The 19,064-nt window shown below is 43.4% G+C and overlaps 1 protein-coding gene across 2 annotated transcripts in view; it reads right to left on the bottom strand.

Annotated features, from left to right (window-relative positions):
• Positions 1 to 2,286: 2,286 nt before the first annotated feature.
• SMARCC1 (SWI/SNF related, matrix associated, actin dependent regulator of chromatin subfamily c member 1) overlaps positions 2,287 to 19,064 on the bottom strand; it is a 159,595-nt gene continuing 142,817 nt past the window's right edge. For both annotated transcript variants that reach the window (XM_039523511.1, XM_039523512.1), the window contains 2 exons: positions 6,229 to 6,405; positions 2,287 to 4,386 (listed from right to left, as the gene is read on the bottom strand). In XM_039523511.1, the coding sequence (XP_039379445.1) occupies positions 4,298 to 4,386; positions 6,229 to 6,405 (266 nt within the window). In that variant the 3' untranslated portion in view covers positions 2,287 to 4,297. The remainder of the gene's footprint in view (positions 4,387 to 6,228; positions 6,406 to 19,064) is intronic.

Here is a 19,064-nt window from a genome sequence, read left to right as displayed (position 1 = left end):
TGTCACTAGCACAGATAAGGCCCTAGTATCCAGTGCACACTGCCTCCATTTTGAGAGGAACCACAGGAGCTTTGCAAAAATCAGCAACTCAATTATCTAAACATTTCCCAGGAGAGATGCTGAAGTGACCTCTCAGTGAATGGATTGCCCAGGCGACAGGGAGATCCCCTATTCAACATCCCGCTGGCAGAGGATTCACAGAGCCTTTGAAAAGGCTCCCTGAACTGTGACCCCCAGGGGTCTCCCTGAAAGGGAAATTTCTATGCATGCTGCACACACAGCTGGGAGGGAGACGGCACAGACAATGAATGACACTGTTCCTAGAAAGCCGGGCAGGGATTGGATTTGGAATAGCCAAGCCATTCACAACTCACTCTGAATCCCAGATCAGAGAGAATGCCCCCGGATCTCCATTTTGCTCAACAGTGTGTTGTTTGTAGTGCAGTAATGTGATATTTAAATTCAAGGGTATTTATTAGTCCACTGGATGAGCTTTGATGTCCCGCATCATAGGGTTGCTCCAACTTAGAAGGGAGAGGCACTCCCGTTACACTTGTCACAAACCTAAATCAGCAGCAGGGAGTTTAAAGGAACTGAGTATCCAGCACTGCTAATGCCCCACCAACCTCTTTTGAAGCGGTTTCCAATGATCAGGGATTGGGGGAAGGAAGGATGAACGAACCTCACTATTCCAGTAAAACAGCTTTATAAGCAAACTTCACTCATCTATCGCTCAGCCCCTAAAAGCAGGACAGCAGAGAAACCTGTGTGGCAAGTTAAGAACACTGGACTTGCCTAGGGTGACCAGATGTCCCGATTTTACAGGGACATTTTTCTTATATAGGCTCCTTATATACCCCCCCCACCACCTCCTGTCCTGATTTTTCACACTTGCTGTCTGGTCACCCTAGACTTGCCAGACTAGATCAGAGCAGTGTGCCCATCTCGTTCAGTATCCAGCCCTTTACCAGTACCACATGCTTCAGGGGAAGGTAGAAAATACCCATGATGGTGTAACCTGCCAGTAGGGGAAGTTTCTTTCCAACTCCTTTAGGCACTGAATTGGTTTCTATCCCAACTATGGAGATTCTCATTTAGCCTAATGAGCCCGGTCTCAATGACTTCTTATGGGCAGTGAGGTACACAGGTTAATTATGCTTTGTGTAAAAGGTTTTATAGCTATTTTAAATGAGGTGCCTTTCAGTTGAATGTTTTTTTGTTTTATGAGGTGGTAAATCGGAGTCAATTTATGGTCTCTGTACCAGTCATTATTGTGTACATCTCATGTCCTCCCTTATGTCTTCACTCTAAGCAGTCCCAGTCAGTTCAATCTCTCTCCTGCATTCGAATCCCCTTCCATTTGACAAGCTGTAACAGATTAGAAGTGGCAAGCTCCGAAGTATCACAAAAGGATATAAACATGGTGGTACCATCAGCATCAGAGGACTGATCCTGTGATGGCTTCGTGTGATGGCTTCAGCAGAGTTTGGATGAGGCCACACTTCTCTTTATCCAATCTTCCTACGTATTTTACTGTAACTGAGCATCTTTTCACTTCTATAGCACCTTCTATCACAGGATCTCCGAGTGCCTGGCACACTGTGGATGCTATACAACAACAAAGTACACTAAGACTCAGGATAACAGTGAGGCAGGTGGTATCCTTATTTTCCAGAAAAAAAACGGAGACAGGTCAGTTAAGTGACTTGACTCAGGTCCCGAGTTCTCTTCCTAATGTGGCAAAGTAAGGAGGAGAACCCATATATGATCACCAGTCCTACAGCTTAACCACAACATGATCCTTCCTGGCAACCATAAAACTCTGTAGGGAGGGAAAAAATTGGTACATTAAAGTGAAATAGTCAAAAGAGAAGGAGATGACCTTCAGATCCACTCTGGAATTGGAAGAAGGGTGACTTGGCCAAGTTCACATAGTAGGTGAGTGAAAGAGCTGGGAACAGAACTTGGAAATCCTGCCGATCAGACCCAGGCTTTAATCTATCATGGTGTGTGGCTTGATTTCACCACTTCCATTAAATGTTGATTATCTGATGCCTGGGTATGTAAAACACTCATTAATACACAGAAATAAATCAGATGCACTGGAAAGGGCCCTTCCTCCCTTATCTGAATGACTTTGATGTTCCCCATCTCAACTGGGTAACAAGCTTAGACTTGTATATACTTAGCTGTAGCCAATGCATTATCTGAAAACAATTTGATACCCACATCTCAGAATATTGCGCATGAGAATTTACTTCAACTCCCCACAGATTTGCAAAACAATTTTTGTACAAAAACCATGTTTTTTATTTCACAAAATTGGGTGGCTGTGTTGCAGGAATAAAACCGGCCCTATACAGAGGATCAGATGAAAAAGTCGCCACATGTATTTATACAGAAACACAACAGCGTTAAGAATTCAGGTACTTTGTAGGATCATCACTAGTACAGTAAAAAATAGTCTCCATCTGGATCCTTTAAATTTGAAATTGATCACACTAAAAACAACCTGAGGTTATTCTAAACTGGACCATGGCCTGAACCAGAATTCCATGCTCGCTCCAAAGACCCTGGAGGGAAAGGTAACATGTGGAATGGATTTCTTTTATGAAAGGTGGGGGAGGAGAGGTCCTGACCGTTCTTTGCTAGGCACTGCAGATTCTTGGAGCTTGACAATGGGAAAGTGTTATTCCTATACACTGGAAGTAACAAGGCCAAGTACAATTGTATGAGCATGGAGTTGATGTGCAGACAGCCCAAAAATGGTTACTTCACATATGTGCGCAAATTGTCAGGGTCTGGAAAGTTCAACTATTAACATTTCGAGGCATCAAGCACTTGAGTGCTCTTCAAGGCAAATCTGTATTTGTTCTACTTTATGAAATAGCATTGTGGGTTTCAGATCCTCCACCCCACTAGTGAAACAGCTGTGGTCGAGCTTTAAAACAAACAGCCCATCTTACACTCCTGATTACAGAGATCCACCCCTGAATGATCCCAAGTGCGTTGGTGAGGACGCTTGTCAGAAAGCTCTCTGGAAGGAGAGGGTCTGAACCACACAGAGGATGTGAACCATGCAGTCACTAATGATGAGGGCAAGGAACAGCATTTGGCAGTCCAAACTCAGTCCATATTAGTGGCATTGTGTTGGCCTTCTCAATCGCCCCTAATCATGGAGTGTGCTTGGCATCAACTGCCAAAGCTGTTCCCCCACTGCCCTACAAAGAATGGAATGATAAAGCTCAGCAAGTGGAGGGTGAAGTGTGAACCGAGGAGCGAGTGTTCTCCCACCTCCAATCCCAGTCCAGAAAGAAAAAGTACCACGTTCGCTGAATTCTGCCCAGCCCGGCTGACTGCAAGAGGTAGTTCTGGCGTTCACACCCCCAGCCATCCCAACACAATCCCATACACTAGCACTTCATTGCTATCTACTATTTTTTTTTTAAGTTCAATTTTAAAAGAAAAAAGTATATGCTCCAAAAAGAGAGGGACTAAAATTTGTTTTATTCCTCAGTTGGCTACTGTACCGAACTACCCAGAAGGAAGAGGATTCAACTACAAACTTCCCCTCCTTCCAATTAAACACAAAATAAAATATAAACTGAAGCAATAAAGCTCAGACAGAGTGGTTTGATTCTAACTGATTCACTCCTGGCTCTATTCACATCGGATCAATATTTTCTTTAATAAGTTAGCAAGGCAGCCTTGGGGCTCAGCTATTGCCCTTAATGAATACGGTCAGAATTAACAAAGCTTCCGCTCTGAGGCAGTGGAAGGAGAACTCCTCCCTCACTCTCTCTTATGTGCTCAAGCCACTGGTTGTTCTATTTGCTCTTGATGCCTTGCACACTGCACAGTAGATTACACCTCAGAGACTATGGATGGAACCCACCACCTACTACAGCCTAATATTCAGTTATGCCTCCAACCCAAAAGCCCCTCCCTGTCTCTAAAGAGAATCCAAAGATTAATCAGCAGAAGCAGCAAGATAAAGGAAAACCAGCGCAGAGCACTCATTCCATAGGGTAAACAGACAAACGTGTGAAGGACATCCTGCCAGCAACATGAAGGTAACATGACTACTGCTCAATGTGTTCGGCGTAAGAGCTCCCCAAAGGAGTACAGCCAAATAATGCCAGACTATAAAGTCGGTGAGAGGGGAGGAGGTGCAGGCAGGCTGACAGGAGACCAAACCCCCCTGAAAGGAACAGAAGGAAACTGAGGAAATCCATTTTTGGTCGCCACTATCTTGGTTCTAGGGATCAGCTCTAGAACTTGGTTGTTGCTGGATGAGTTAGGGAGCTGCTGAGGCCGGTGTTGTTCCCGCTGTAGGTGGAGTCACCCCATCAGCTGGTGGTGGCGGCTGCTGCGATGGAGGGGGATCTGCAAATACAGTGGAGAGAAGCATGTGAGCACCAGAACCAGATGAGGTAGAAAAGTTAATCAAGAGGTTTAAATGATGCATAAGAAGCTGAGCTATTTCCTTACGAAATCCATCTACGGATAGCAATGACACATGGCTTCCAAAGGGAAATGGAGGAGGGCCTAGCACTGGAATTATTTCCCACTAGTCTGACACTGCGGTGAACTGCACTGGCTCCTGGAGATGGCCATGACCCCCTAGGGCTTTTCCATTCCACATTCTATGATTAACACTTTGAACGTGTGCTGTGCTTTTCATCCTCAAAGCACAGGACACACTCGCGTTCCTCTAGCGAGGTAGGGAAGTGCTATCCCTACTTTCTACAGAGTGGGTGATTGAGGCAGACAGGTTTAGCAGCTTGCTGAGATTATGGAGGGAGTTAATGTCAGACCTGGGTTTAGCATTTCACTGTTCCCATCTCTGTCCTGTGCTCAAGAGCATTAGATCAAGCCTCTTGTCTGTTTAAAACAGATGTAACAATACACTTTACAAGCACAGCTCTGCACATACAGATTCAAGAAGTATATGTAGGTGACAACACAGGCAGACATCTGAAGATGTGGCACAGTGGGGAGAGAAGAATGAAGGTAGGTACAAAGGCCGGGTTTCAGGCACAGTGATCAGAGCACAGGGAAACAGATGCTAATGGAATAAGACTGGGTTGTTCAGGAGAGGGAGAAAGTCAGGAATCAAGGCGAGGAAGAAGAGAATGGGGAAGTAAATTCAGCAGAGAGAGGACACTGTCAATGGTGGAGTTCCAGTAATATGGGAGAAGGAAAACAAAGGAAAGAAACAGCATAAGAAGGGGAGAAGAGACAAATCCAGGCAAAAGTAGCACTAGAACAAGACACTTCTGTTTACAGCAGTTACCATTAAAGAGTCAGCATTTCCCTTGCACCCCTGAGACAGCAGCATTTGATCTGTAACTTTGCTAACAGGTAATGGCAATAGTTTCACGTACCACCGTATAGTGACTGCTCATAAAAGGTTGACATTTTAGGAGCACTGCACAGGTGGTATCATACTAGGTCAGGCCAGTGGCTCAGCCAGTCTCTTATCCCGTCAGTGCAAATGGACAGTAGCACATACTTTTAAAGAAAGTGCGAGGAGCCCCCGTACTAGACGAGCCTTCCTGCTTTTTGGGGGGGGTGAGGTTGGGGGGCTTATGGGTATGCATAACTTCTGTGTCTCTTGCAGCTGTTTAAGTAACCTCCATGCAAAGTCTAAAGGCTTTTGGGCCAGATCTTTGTCTGGTGCAAGCCAGTGTACCATCAACCAATTAAGCCATCTGGATTTACACCAGTGGAGGATCTGGCCCATATGTCTTTGGTTTCTTTCTAACTAGCTTCCGCTTATTTTAAATCTTCCCCTTTTCCGAAGATGAAATTCACAGTGCTAGTTTTTGGTATGATGCTGCTGCACTTAATTATACTGTGGTCACTACTAATTAGTGATTTAGTCACAGTTATGTTTTGAACCCACTCCTGTGTGTTATTCTGGATTAAGCTGTGACTGGTTTTCATGGTGACCACAATGCCTCACAACTTTTACAAGTTAATCACAAAGGGGCAGTAACATGCTATGCTTTTTGGGGGGAGGGGAGGGGAAAAGACAGACACTTTTAAATGTTCCAACACCCCTTTGACAGAGATTTTTGGCTGCTAAAAAGACAGATCTGATGGTTCCCACAGCACTCACAAAAAGGGTTTAAACTACAATCACTTTTCCAGAACTAACAAGACAAGCAATGGAAAAAAACAGTAGGTACATTCAGACAGAGCTAATTCTGAAAACCCACTTACACATGCCATTTGGAGCTGCTAGGGGAACACGAGGTCCAATTATGTTTCCTGGCATTGGTGGCATGCCAGATGGGGGAGGGCCACCGCTGGCTGGGTGGATGTTGGCTGACACAGATGGCATCATCCGGCCTGGCATGGCCTGCCCAGGTATCATTGAACCTGGCCCTGGCATCTGTCCTGCAGGGACATTAAAGAGAGATTGCAATGAAACACAATTAAAATACATAAGTGAACAGAAGAGGAAAAATGTGGCCTAATTGTTCTCTGAGCAGGAAGAGAAAAATCTTGTGTGCCCAGATTCAACTCTGTGCTTCCACTCCAAATGCCATCTGCGATCATCCCAAAGGACAAGCTTCCCACCACTGAACAACACTCCTTTCAGGGGGAACTGCCGTGAGATCTTAATGTCGCTAAAACCTTATAACACAACAGGCAACTGGAGGAGGAGTTTATTCACAGTTGCCTCTAGAACGGGATGGAATCTGGGTAAAGAGGTGATTTTTAGTGGCCTTTGAAGATGCACTACAAACTGCACAGGGAGACCGAGGCTTCAAAATAGCAAAGTGCTCAGTAAAAAAGGGCAGGGACAAGGACTAATGGATTAATCGAATAGCAGAGCCGCAGTCACACAGCTATAAATGATACCGGAAATACCTGCACAATCTAAAATACATTTTGATTTCAGTACCAGGAAGGTTTCTTATAAACACCTCTGGGAGTGCAGCCCTCCTTGGTGGTTTAAGTTTCAGGAGCATCAAGAAACACTTAGAATTTTCAATGTCAAAACACCTATAACTCACCGACTGGATTTTAAAACCCCATTTGAAGAGAGAGTCCATAATCCATTACATTGACTTCTGCAGGATTCAGGGAACACACATTTTGTAGGTGCAGTACTTTACTTAGGAAAGCAGCCACTAGCCATGGATTGTAGCTATTTACAACTGTAAGTAAGGATTATTTTACAATCCCAGACCCCAGGTAATTATGTAAAATAAACTGTCTGATTATAGAATCTCTTAAACATAGCCCCACACCCACCTTCTTAAACAACCGAGCACGTATATAAAACAGCATTAAGACCATGATGGAATTTAAAAGCCAGGGAAATTCTCAGGTCTGTATTTAAGACTGAAAGTCAGTAACTAGGCACAAAAATACATACGTCTGTAATGCCTGCTGAAGTTCAGTTACTGGATGAGATGCTTAAATGAACTAACAGTTTTATTAGGATCTATTACTCATTTAGCATCCTTCAAACTTTATTCTTAAGACATTTATAATGTAATATAGACTTATAAAGAAAGTCAGCACCACGGACAGCATCACTGTAGATTTTCAGGCAACTGGACCCATTTGCAAGTCTAATAGCTCAGAGGAGCCAACTCCAAATAAATCACACACTCTCACCTACAATATTGTTTGGGCTGTTCTGAACCCAGCCAAGGGGGAGGAGGGGGCAGAAAAATGGGAGCCCCTGTGCCCTGACACCGCTCCCTGGCAGGAGCTCCGGGCAGGTGGAGTAGGGCAAGCCCCTGTGCCCCAACCCTGCTGCCCAACAGGTACGCCGGGCAGCATGCCATGGTCTGATTTCATCTGAGGAAGCTTCCTGCCAATCATATACTTGCCACTCTTCCTGAGCAGGTTGGGCCGATGGTATCTGCATGGACTGGAACACAGGCGTTCTTGAAGACAACAGCACTGCGGGAGGTTTGGTGCCAGGACAACTTTCTACATGGTGCAGGTGCCTCCAATACCAGCAGGTTGTCAGTGTTAGTACCAGAGCAGCCGATAGAGAAAGTGCTGGGTTTGGCAGTATCTATGAATGCCTTCACGGATTCCTGAACATAGGGCCATGTGAGTAACTGAAGAGGGCTCTGCAGAACATCTTTCCACGGCAACGGAGTCTCAGATGAAGGAAGCCAGCTGGGCTTTCTGGAACAGCAGAATTTGCACAGGTGGTTCCAAGGAGAACTCAGGTTCCAATAGAAGGTTCCTGATTGAAACTGGTGGTGAATACTGCTGCACAGAGTCAAGCAGCAGAGGCATAGACGACAGATTTGACTGGAGTCCCCAAATGAGAGTGGAAATACTCAACAGAAGTGGTATACAGACACCAGGGATGGATCTACAAAAGTCAGCCACGAAGCCTCCAGCTAAGGAGAGGTGTGTGTGGAAGCCAGTGTCAGGAAACATGGGTCACTGGTCGAGAATGATGCCGCTTTTTCTCCTTTGACTCCCTCCACTAGTCAGAATGTTTTCTCTTCTTGGGCCGTGGAGCAGGGGTCACACAGATATCTGGAAGCGTGCATTTAGCTTACAGCGTTCACTGGCACTGATTCTAATGGCACCAAAGGTGTCTTTGGTGCAGACAGTAGAATCAATATCACTGTGGTATCAGTGCAGATTGTGAAGCTGGTGCCAGATGGGAAGCTCAGACACTGTAGGCATCGGGCTGAGGGAGGCGGACCGTCAGCCCAACATTAAAGGAGGCAGAAGTGCTTAGGTGTGTTTCAGGTCACATGACAGAAGACCTCAAAGCACAGAAGCAGACTTCAAACCTCTTGCAGGAGTATCAGGACAAGCTGATTGGAGGCTTATTCAAGCCAAATACATTTGCAGACTGTTCTTGCTTGCCCAAGGAGTATAAGCATGGTGGACTGTTCACTGGGAAACTACATGTATTTCTCCCAGGCACATAAGGCACCGAACATGTGCATTTGTCTCCGGAAAGATGGCTGAACAGGTCACGTATCCTTTGACCCCTTCCATGGTTCAGGACCAGACATGGTCTCAGGGTAACTGGAAGCCAACGGTCACAAATAACCTATTTTAAGAAAGAACGCTAACTAGCTTTGCATACAGGAGAGGTAGACCCATCAGCTCGTGGCAATAGAACTAAGGTGGATGGGGAGTGTGCTTCCTTATATCAAGCCAATTACATCATTTTTGGGTGAGTGCGCTCCTAACACCACCCCAGCACACCTAGCTTTCCTACACAGTTTCCACAGCTCAGCGCCAGAGGTGCTGAAGCCCATTAGTGGGAATGCACAGAAGTCCTTGAAGAAAAGAGGATTAAGTTAACATTATACTGTAATGACCAACTGCTCTAATAACCCTTCAACTCAATAAAAGCCTGAAATATTCCAATCATATGCCAATTTCCCTCATAACTGCAGCAAACAGATTTAAAAAAAATCATAAGGAAAAAACAAGGGTGTTTTTTGGGGGGTGGGGAGGAGGGAGGAGACATTTACATAAAGAGGAGAGAAACATCTAAATCTATCCATGCACACACTGAGCACAGCCTCTGGTCAGTGGCCTGTAATGCAAGTCTGTGACATTTCCATTGTTACAAATGAAAGAGCAGCAGCAGCCGACCAGAAAAGCTGTATCGATTTGAGAATCCTCTCCTCCCCCTTCAGCTCCCCATCAGCAAAATAGTTTCCACTATGGTGATTGTGAACAGGTGTACGTGGAAGACCATCGCAATGAACCCTTGCTTCTCCAGTCAAGGGTCTAAAGTGCAAACTGGAGGTGGCAGACTTCCTGAAGACACTTGCCACAAGAGTCACTGAAGCCTTCCAAACCCCCGCACACATGTGGTGCGGTCCTTCACAGGTATGCCCTGTGTGGGCAAGTACAGTGCACACCATTTACAGCTGCAGATATCTGAAATCAGATTCCCCTCAAACAAGTTCAGCCAGAAGTTACCTTGCTTGGTTTGTTCCCTTCCCCTTGTAGCAAGCAGACAGCAAGAGCAAGGAAAAGAGTTACCCCTGTCAGATAACAGAGGATTTAAGCAGGCATACACGTCTGTTTTGGTCCAGGTCGCTCTTAGAGGTGAAGAACAGGCAACATGGGCATGGTAGGCAGTGTGAGAGAAAGCTACAACCAGCCTGGGGCTGAGGTTTAAAGTCATGGTAACCCATTAACATTAGAAATAAATCAAAATTTCTAGGATCAGTATAGGTCCTATGTGGTGGCAGGGGCTCCAGAATGAGAACACCCCCCAATCTTTCACCATCAAGAACCTACCTGCTTTTCCAGATCCTCTCCATACAAACACCAAAAACTGAAGAGTGCGGATTAACCCCCTAGGCAAAACTTCTGCTAGGGGTCATTGTGTGTTAGTATTTAGCCTCTGGGAAATTTCAGCTTGTGGCTTTGAACAGGTGAATATGGCAGGAAGATGGGAAGCAATTGCCTCTTATTCCTTTTGCACAGACAAATTTAACAGCATAGAAGAGCACCATTGTACTTTCTCCCTATCCCTCAGCTACTAACTGTCACATGTGAAAATGCAGATCAGCCTTGCAGCAAAGCCCATTTGAAAACATGAAGGCACAAGATAAGCTGAGGTCAGTTGCTCAGCACCATGGCTCAGGATTTTCCCCAGAACTGCAGGAGATGTGAGAGCTTATCTGGCTGGTATCAAGCTACTAAAATTCGGAGGCGAATCAGAGTAATACAGAATTTAGACAAGAAAAATCCTATTCTATTTAGCAATCTAGACAGGAGCACAGGCCATTAACCTGAACCACCCAAGGAAGGAAACTTCTAACCATGATATTCCCTTCAAAGCATTCTGCAACCAAATTTACACTCTTTTCCATTTGGAAGACAGGATTAGAATTCAAAATGATCTTGACAAACTGGAGCAATGGTCTGAAGTAAAGATGATGAAATTCAATAAGGACAAATGCAAAGTACTACATTGAGGAAGGAATGATCAATTGCACAAATACAAAATGGGAAATGACTGCCTAGGATGGAATACTGCAGAAAAGGATCTGGGGCTTAGAGTGGATCACAAATTAAATATGAGCCAACAATGTAACACTGTTGCAAAAAAACCCCAACATCATTCTGGGATGCATTAGCAGGAATGTTGTAAGCAAGACATGAGAAGTAATTCATCTGCTCTACTTAGCACTGATAAGGTCTCAGTTGGAGTACTGTCCAGTTCTGGGGACCACACTTCAAGAAAGATGTGGACAAACTGGAAAAAATCCAGAGGAGAGTAACAAGAATGACTAACAGTCTAGAAAACATGACCTATGAGGAAAGATTGAAAACACTGGGTTTGTTTAGTGTAAAAAGAAGAGAAGACAAAGGGGGAAGAGGGGAATGGACGGACAGACGGACATAGTAACAGCCCTCAAGTATGTAAAAGGTTGTTACAAAAAGGAAGGTTATAAATTATTCTCTTTAACCAGTGAAGACAGGCCAAGAAGTAATGGGCTTAACTTGCAGCAAGGGAGATTTAGGTTAGACATTAAAAAAATATTCCTAACTGTAGTTAAGCACCGGAACAAATTATCTAGGCAGGTTGTGGAATCTCTGTCACTGGAGGTTTTTAAGAACAGGTTAGACAAACACCTGTCAGGGATGGTCTCTATATTACTTAGTCCTGCCTTGAGTGCAGGGTCTATCAAGGTGCCTTCCAGTCCTACATGTATAGGATTTCTATTAGTTCCCCTACATCTTTATGACAATGAACCCTCAAACAGCAGCTTCCTGCTTTAGTGGTTGCCTTTGCAACATAGCTTATACCCTGAAACCCAATACCAGAAAATACTGATAGCAGAGTTCGCACTCCCTTCCCCTGACCATAAGTTTATTAAATATTTTCCCATCTGTCCCAACAGATTTTATGCTCCTGTAAAGCTTGAAATGTTTTGGCCTTCCTAGTGCAATCAAGACACTGATGCTTTTGACAAAGAAATGGATGCTTAATGGAGGGATCTAGCTGTGCAACTGAAGTCAACCTGGGCTCTGGGAAGGTGTGTATATGGCTTTGCCACAGATTTTAACGATTATGAAAAGTCAGGTTAGGAACTTGATAGTGGAGTGGGGTTGGCATACTAGCCTTTAACACCTAGACACCTGTATCCAAACCTGGATTAGCTCACAAGTGAAATAAACTTGTGTGGATGTGTGTGTCTCTCTATTCTCATTTTATTCGAGGGCTGTCGAATAATTGCAGTTAACTCAAAAAAAACAATCACAATTAATCGCAGTTTTAATTGCGCTGTTAAACAATAGAATACCAATTGAAATTTATTAAATATTTTTGGATGTTTTTCTACATTTTCAAATACACTACTCACTTTATATTATTTTTTATTACAAATATTTGCACTGTAAAAATGATAAAATAGTATTTTTCTGTTCACCTCATACAAGTACTGTAGTGCAATCTCTATCGTGAAAATGCAACTTACAAATGTAGATTTTTTTATTACATCACTGCACTCAAAAACAAAATGATGCAAAACTTTAGACCCTACAAGTCCACTCAGTCCTACTTCTTGTTCAGCCAATTGCTAAGACAAACAAGTTTGTTTATATTTACAGGAGATAATGCTGCCCACTTCTTATTTACAACGTCACCAGAAAGTGAGAACAGGCTTTTTTGTATGGGACTTTTGTAGCTGGCATTGCAAGGTATTTACTTGCCAGCTATGCAAAACATTTGTATGCCCCTTTGTGCTTTGACCACCATTCTAGAGGACAAGCTTCCATGCTGATGACGCTCGTTAAAAAAAATAATGTATTAATTAAATTTGTGACTGAACTCCTTGGGGAGAATTGTACATCTCCAGCTCTGTTTTACCCGGATTCTGCCATATATTTCATGTCATAGCAGTCTTGGATGAATACTCAGCATATACTGTTCATTTTAAGACCACTTGCTGCAGATTTGACAAAACACAAAGAAGGTACCAATGGGAGATTTCTGTAAATAGATACAGCACTCAATCCAAGGTTTAGGAATCTGAAGTGCTTTCCAAAATCTGAGCAGGACGAGGTGTGGAGCAGGCTTTCAGAAGTCTTAAGAGAGCAACACTCCGATGTGGAAACTACAGAATCCAAACCACCAAAAAAGAAAACCAGCCTTCTGTTGGTGGCATCTGACTCAGATTATGAAAGTGAACATATATCGGTCCGCACTACTTTGGATTGTTACTGAGCAGAATCTGTCATGATCATGGACGCATGTCCTCTGGAATGGTGGATGAAGCATGACGTGACATATGAATCTTTAGCGCATCTGGCATATAAATATCTTGCAACTCCGGCTGCAACAGTACCATGTGAATGCCTGTTCACACTTTCAGGTGACATTGTAAAGAAGAGGGCAGCATTATCTCCTGCACATGTAAACAAACTTGTTTGTCTGAGCGACTGGCTCAACAAGAAGTAGGACTGAGTGGACTTGTAGGCTCTAAAGTTGTACAACTTTTATTTTTGAATGCAGTTATTTTCTGTACATAAATATACGTTTGTAAGTTGAACTTTCATGGTAAAGAAATTGCACTACAGTACTTGTATTAGGTGAATTGAAAAATACTATTTCTTGTTTTTTAAAGTGCAAATATTTGTAATAAAAATATAAAGAAAGAACTGTACGCCTTGTATTCTGTGGTTTAAGTGAAATCAATATATTTGAAAAATGTAGAAAACATCCAAAATATTTAAAATAGTATTTTATTATTAACAGTGCGATTACACAGTTTTTTAAATCACACGATTAATCATGATTAATTTTTTTAGTCGCTCTACAGCCCTAATTTATTCACATCACATAACCACCACAACAGTCTGGGTTGATTGTTTTTGCTCTAGAGGGCCCCTGAACAGCCGGGGTTTGGCAGGTCAGGAGTGAGGTGCTTTGGGAGACCCGTGTGGCAGCCTGCTCACACTGGGTCTGGCTCAAGTTCGTGCTTGGTTATTTTTATGACCACTAAAATCTATCAACAAAAATCATCAAGAGCTGGGTAACCACCACATCCAGGATTACATAGCCACTTTCTGATACAAGACCACTCCTAAAAGGGGATAAAAGAGGACCTCACCAGAGAAGTGAAGAATAACGTCACTGAGGCTGCTGGAGCAAAGGCAGGAACCAACCTTGTGCTAAAGTAAGAAGTCACAGAGTGGGGGTAAATTGTGGAGTGCTTTGTTAGTATGGGCAAGCAGCTTATGTCTGATGGAACAAAGAAGGGGACCAAGTGGAGGGACTGAAATAGGAAGTGACAGCGATGAACAGGAAGATTATTTTAACAGCAACATTTTGAATGGAGTGGAGGGATGTGAGGTTGCAGGCAGTGAGGCAAGCATGAAGGAGATTACATTAGCCAAGGCACAAGCTGATCAGGGCTTGGATAAGAGTTCTGACAGAAAAGAACATTAGGATCTTGGAGATACTATGCAGGAAGAAACAGCAAAATTCAGACACTGCCTGTGGGCCAAAAGAGAGAGCCTAGTAAAGAGGAAAACAAGATGAACCCACGTGTATTGTATGGAAAAATATGGGTATGGAAGGAGAGATGCCCAGTTGGGGACCACCATTTGATGCAGAACAGACCCCACCCACCAAGGATATGGTCCTGCAAGGGGCACCGGGGCTCTTCCATCTTCTCCTGTCAGATTGTCTCAAGTAGTATCCTTCCCCCCACTTGAAGCATGAGAATCTTCAAGCCTAGGCTGGCTCTCTCCTTTCCTTCCCTTGCTTTGCGTAACAAGGCTTCTCTGTCCACATTATAGAACAACCAACATTACTTAAAACCCTTTGGGATAATTCATGCTACAGACAGCCATTCTAGGTAACCTACAGTAAAGCATAATATAGTTATAAAAACTGTATGGAAACTGTTTCAAATGAAGTTGTAAGCTTTAGCGTAGACAGGGGCTTCTTGGATGGATGGAAAAAATCAGAGCCCTTCAGAGTTGCAGTAAGGTATGGGTTTTATTGTTATATTAACAGCTGATTAAGACAATATTAAAGAGAATTTAACCCAAAATTTTATATGTGGAAGCAAAGGCTTATTTTGTATCATGAGTTTATTTCCTGAGTCCTACTCTTCACTGCTGTCCAGAAGACAACTATGTATCTAACTGTTAATTCTACAATTAGTTCCAGTGAATATTTTCCTTGCAAATTTAGAATGTTATATTGTATTACAGTTTTCCTTAAAGCATCCATGAGATGGGGCTTTGACACTGCCCAGAGAAGTTCTGTGTATGTGTGTTTAAGGGCAAGACTAGCTTTTTATTTCTTAGTTTATTGCAGCAGAATGCATGCAATTTTATTTTAAAGGCAGCTAATGATACTTGCAAGAGATGATCTTATCACATCTCCATTCTATCTCACACTAAGAGTTCATTCAACAAACAGTACCTAGCCAAACCTGGATTAAGCAATTGGGTTTACAGTTGTCAGCATGGCAAAATGAAATGTTATTTCTACAGAGATAATATTCCTTTTCACTTAATGAGAAAGATACAACTTCAAAAAGACAGGCTAAAGCAGAAAATGTCAAAATGTGACCTACATAAAAGGAGAGAGCTTAAAAACAACAGATGTTTGAGAAGATAAAACAGAAAGATTCACTAAAATGAGATTCAGCTTGCTGAAAAATCCTTACGCGTTTACAGATTTTAGATATTTTCTAGTATGTGCTAAGGAAGTGTTACTCTCACTAGTACTGCATGACACACGTATTCATGTTCCAGTGAAACTGGTACATGAATCCATCCTTAATAGACTACCCCAAGGTCTGTATTAGATGTCTCACCTCCATTAAAGCGGTCATTTGAGGGGCTATGGTGTTGGGTCCTAAGACAGGTTTCACTATTTTTATTTTAAAGTGGGGGTGGGGGAAAAGAAGCAGAAAGTTTTGTAGTCTTCTAAACATTCACTTGCAAGTTCTTTCTCATTAGCACACCCCTTAAACAAATGGCCAACTGCTAATGCAATCAGTGCTACGGGAGGGAGGATGCAACTCCTGGGGCCATGAGTTCTGAAAAGGGATGAAACACTGACTCTCCACTTCCAGGGGGGCCAACCTGAGCTTGAGAAGGAGCCAGAATTTACCAGTGTACATTGCCAAAGAGCCACAGTAATACATCAGTAGCCCCACATTTGCTCCTCTGCCCCTGCTCCCAGCGCCTCCTGCCCACTGGCAACCCCAACGATCAGCGCCTCTCCCTCACTCCCCACCAGCTGTTTCATGGTGCGCAGAAGGTTCGGAGGGGGAGGAGCGAGGGCACAGCAGGCTCAGGGAAGGGGGCGGGAAGGGATATAGTGGGGGCAGGGCCTGTACCAGACCCAGAGGTTGAGCAGTGAGCACCTCCTGGCACATTGGAAAGTTGGCACCTGTACCTCCAGCCCTGGAGCCACCCTTGCTCCACTTCGAAGTTTCTCTAGTGCTCTTTTGCTGAGCAGAAGATGATGATTCTGCATGAAATCATGCTCTCACCTGAGTGAATAAATCACTTTCAAGATGCTCGTGACATTTCTGTTAGTCTGGTGAGAACAGGAAAATTCTTTCAGGGCGCTGTCTGCAGGCTTCACTGCAGGACAAATTTTGTAGTGTCACTAGACACGCCTCTTCCCTACTGTGAATGATTTTCAGAAGCAGAGTCAGAAACTCATATTGCTAACTAATCTTCAAGACACGTCCTTACTTTAGCGTGTCCTCCCCAACACACTGCCGCAGACAGAATTCTACAGCCAAGAACTGTGAATAAATAACCACAATAACTCATTTAGCATCAAATCTCCAGGGAGGCAGTTTCCGCTTCACTTGCATATTGTATTTCTGTCACTTCCCTCTAGCACAATTCATTCACTGTAGACTATATAGGCACCAGCTTGAACGCCAAAGCGCACTGTTCTGTGGCTTTCCTGGTCCTGTCAGACTGGACCCCTAGCAGCTGGCGGCTCACCACTGTTTTTCCTATAACATTTCACATACATGGTAAGAGTCTTTTGCAAGAAGTGACAAGCTGCTTACCCGTCTATGTGAATGAGGACAATCGCTACCCAGGGCTGCACTGGCTACCTTAAAATATGTATGCATCTTAAATAATATATATGTGTATGGGGTTAGGAAGTGCTTAAACTCACTGGAGAGGCTTTGATGACATCAAAAAGCCAGGACAAGTGAAGCAGTTAAATCATATAACAACCTCAATGGAATTGTTGTCCCTTGGCTGACTCTGTTATTTGCTATTCTACATAATACTTTTGCATGGTGAGGCTTTCACAGGTGGGATGATGCAGCTACCACCTTGTTAGTGGAAAGAACCCAAGTGTTCTACTTGCAAGGGTTTCAATGGTTATTTATAGTGCAATAGAGATGCACGGGCACAAAAATTTCCCTTTCCTACTGCGGTGTTAACAGCCTTTGTTTACGTCGCACTCCCCCTTAGTACCCAGCTGGGGTTGGGAAAGCTAATAATCCAACCAGGGGACCACATTCGGTGCTGAATCATGGTTATGTGCCACTTGGGGCACGTTGTACATATGCTAAGACCACCAGGCAGTATTAAAGCCACAGTAAAGGAACTTTAAAGCCAGGCTTTAAGTAGAATTAATGCTGGTCATTCTGTCAAAAAGGAATCATGCCAAGCAATCAAGAATACACAGAATACAGTCCCCTGCCAGGCTTCACATGACTATAAAGAGTTACAGTTTTAACACAAATTAACAAGTCCATAATTACACAATTATCTATCAGGTTGCAACTGGGAGAATTCTGCAAAGCATTTCCCACCAATATCAGTTTACACTCCTTCTGTGACCCTAGAAAAATGAGTTTAGTGGCAGGAGCGTTCAACAGAATACAGTAATTTAAGTGAACACTGGAGAATATTAGCAAGAAGAAAATTATGAATCCAAAAGTCTGAACATTTGCAGAGGAAAAATGACTTGGAGTTACAATAAGCCAGTGCAGAAAATGAAACATACGGTGTGACTAATGTGGACACAGTTAAAAACAGCTCAAATTCTGAATTTTGGACACTCACTATGAAATGCTTGCAAACATGCTACTGACAAGAACTAACAACAAAATTATTCATGGAATAATTTCAACCTCCACATCACAGAAAACTGGTTCTGGATGATGTGTGAACATACAAGGCAAAATTTTAACAACTGATAATACAATTATTCACCTCGATGTTGTGGCATATTTTTAGTGAATATAATACTAAGAGGTGAAAACCATGGAGACCCTTTTATCCACAGCAAGGGTGGGGGGGGCTGCATTTTCACCGTGGGGAGCTCATCAAAACAATCTCTGAATGGGCAGGAAGGTAGTCTGTGAAAATTGCACAGACCAGATCCTCTTCCACTGGAAGATATTTTCCCTTGGATGTAGCTTGTTCACCCTCTTTTACCGATGGATCTCGCTGGTGGTTGTCAGAAGGCTCAAACATAGCTGGTGGAAAGCATGTTCACTGGCTTGAGATCATAATGGAAAACAGAGTTCCTGCCATCTTCTGAGAAGCTAGAGCCAGTGGAGGAGAATCTGGAATGATTCTTAGACTTTTTTTGTGCTTTTCTTTTGCCGGGAACATATTTGCTTCCAGCAGGAGATTGCTTCCTCTTCCTAGATGGTGTCTATCGTTTGGGATTTAGGGCTGGATTTTCACAAACAGCTAGGTGCCTAACGCCCATTCATTTCAATGCAAGCTAGATGCCTATCTGCATCTTCAGAAATGTAGATACCTTTGAAAATCTGACCCTTAGCTCACAAGGAGGGTTTTGAGCCCCTCTGCCCCTTATCTTTCCAATATGTAATTAGAGAGGAAACAAAGGGGATCACCCCTGAGGGAACCCAGAGCCTGCTTTTGGAGAGAAAGGAGAGCCAGAAAAAAATATCAATCTTCTCAATCAAACGACTCCAAGATCCCTTTGAAAAAGTGTGTGTGTGTGTGTGGGGAATCATAGAGCTTTTCCCCTTTGAGGAGGACTGGGCTGGGACTTGAAAAGGACTTCCCCGTCAAAGAATTCCCCAATCAATGAAGACTGACTTCCC

The sequence above is a fragment of the Mauremys reevesii genome, linkage group 2 (genome assembly GCF_016161935.1).
Source record: "Mauremys reevesii isolate NIE-2019 linkage group 2, ASM1616193v1, whole genome shotgun sequence".
Taxonomy (NCBI): Eukaryota; Metazoa; Chordata; order Testudines; family Geoemydidae; genus Mauremys; species Mauremys reevesii.
This window is presented reverse-complemented; position numbering and strand designations above follow the sequence as displayed.